This window comes from Tupaia chinensis, unplaced genomic scaffold, assembly GCF_000334495.1.
Source record: "Tupaia chinensis unplaced genomic scaffold, TupChi_1.0 Scaffold000632_1, whole genome shotgun sequence".
Lineage (NCBI taxonomy): Eukaryota > Metazoa > Chordata > Mammalia > Scandentia > Tupaiidae > Tupaia > Tupaia belangeri.
The window spans coordinates 650591-652654 of record NW_006160152.1 but is presented as its reverse complement, the minus strand read 5'-3'; the positions used below and the strand labels follow the sequence as shown (position 1 = coordinate 652654).

The 2064-nt window shown below is 48.3% G+C and overlaps 1 protein-coding gene across 1 annotated transcript in view; it reads left to right on the top strand.

Annotated features, from left to right (window-relative positions):
• The first annotated feature begins 1667 nt into the window (after positions 1–1667).
• ADAMTS17 (ADAM metallopeptidase with thrombospondin type 1 motif 17) overlaps positions 1668–2064 on the top strand; it is a 269537-nt gene continuing 269140 nt past the window's right edge. Inside the window, exon 1 of the mRNA XM_027776149.1 lies at positions 1668–1719. Within this exon, the coding sequence (XP_027631950.1) occupies positions 1668–1719 (52 nt within the window). The remainder of the gene's footprint in view (positions 1720–2064) is intronic.

Here is a 2064-nt window from a genome sequence, read left to right as displayed (position 1 = left end):
CGTGTGTGGCCAAAATCCCAAGAAGAGAGCGGAGGAGAGGGATTGCAATGTGGCCATCCCCACAGGGAGTGATTTCTCACTTTCCCTCTCTGTCTCTCTGGTAAGCACACGTACCCTATGGCAAAACTTAAAAAAAAAAAGAAAAAAGAAAAAGTAGACTTTATATTTCAGAAGAGTTTTAGGCTCACGGCAAAGTGGAATGGAAGACACAGGCATTGTCCTGTCCTCCCTCCCCCGACGTGCACGGACTGCCCCACTCCCACCGTCCTGCAGAGTGGCACCTTGGTTGGGTTGCAATGGAAGGCCATACCTCAACCCACCACCAGGAGGGACTCCAGTTTGCAGGGGAGCTCACGCTTCTAGTCGGACAGTCTACGGGTTTGGACGAGTGTGGAAAGAATGCTTTGAATCCTCCGTCAGAGCGTCGGTATCATCCAGAGCAGCTTCACTGCCCTAAAATCCTCTGTACCCTGCTTGTTCACCCCTCCCTACCTTTGCAACCAGGAATCTTTTTTTTTTCCCCCACCCTTAGGTGTCTAGCATAGAGCGTGTGCGCTCACCAGAGAAAGAGAGAGAGCGGAGAGAAGGAAAGTGATAAATCACCCAATGGGGGGATGACCACGCTGCAATGTAGAAATCCCTTCTCCTACATTTTCCTCTTAGGACCTTCAACACCCACGCACATGCACCCAGCGTGACTTTCAAAGCCGGGTCCGGGACTCGAAATGCAGTCAGCCAGGTGGGAGTTCAGTGCCCTAACCGCCACGCCACCGGCTGGCCCCATTCATATATATTTTTGATACGTCACCCTTTGACAGAGGTGAATTCAAGGAGTCTATCATCAAAATTATGATTTTCAACTTGTCCTATTTTTTCCTATACTAGATTTTTTTTTTGTGGTGCATGACAATTTGTAATAATTCCAGTTTCAGTGTGAATTTTATCACTATGCATGTCCTGCCTCACTTAGTTTGACTCTTTTTTTCTATCTTGCATGTTATGTTGTAAATTATGTTATTGGTATTAATAACTTGATCCCAAGTTTCTTTTCTTTTTTTAGTAGATTTTTGCCATGTGCTTGCCAGAGAGAGAGAGAGAGAGACAGAGAGATAGAGACAATCAAAGTGAGAAATCACCCTCAAAGAGAGATGACCACACAGTAATCCCTTCTCCATTCTCCTTCTGGGACCTTGGGCACGCACACACACACACCTGGTGTGATTTTCAAGCCACCGTGTCCGGGACTTGAACTATAGTTGGCCATGTGGGGATCCAGTTATATAACTGCTGCACCATCTGCTGGTCCCCCTAGGTTTCTTTTAAAATGAATTTGTTTTATATAGCTTTTTTCTTTCTTTATTTTTTTGGAGAGGTTTTTTGCTATAGGGCGCATATGCTCACCAGACAGAGAGAGAGAGACAGAGAGACAGAAAGATAGAAAGCAAGAAATCACCCCCCAGGGGGGATGGCCATGCCACAATCCCTTCTCCTCCATTCTCCTCTCGGGATCTTGGGCACACACACACACACACGTGCCCGGCGTGAATTTAAGGCACTGGGTCCGGGACTCAAACCGCATGGGAGTCCAGTGACATAGCCATTATGCTAACTGCTGGTCCTACCAACAACCGATTCTCGAAAGAGTTGAACGCAAACCAGGTTGTACGATGGAACGCGATGCTGACACCAGCTACCTGGAGTTCGAGTCAGACTTTGTAGGTTTCAGGGCTCCTCCCATAAGACTCCTCCCACTTGCATCTCAAGTCCCTGGACCTCTGACCAAGCGGCTCCTACACTCAGGCGTTATACATTCTACTCTCTCTGCAGCTTGGGTGACGCCAGACGGTAGCTCCTAGAGCTCAGAAAGTCATTTTATTTACATTTATCAGTTTATTAGAAAGGCAAGACTCAGGGAACCAGCAGTTAGCGGAATGGCTGTGTCGCTGGACTCCCATGTAGTCAACCGCAGTTCGCGTCCCGGACCCGGTGGCTTGAAACTCACGCCGGGCGCGTGTGCGTGCGTGCCCAAGATCCCAAGAGGAGAATGGAGGAGAAGGGATTGCA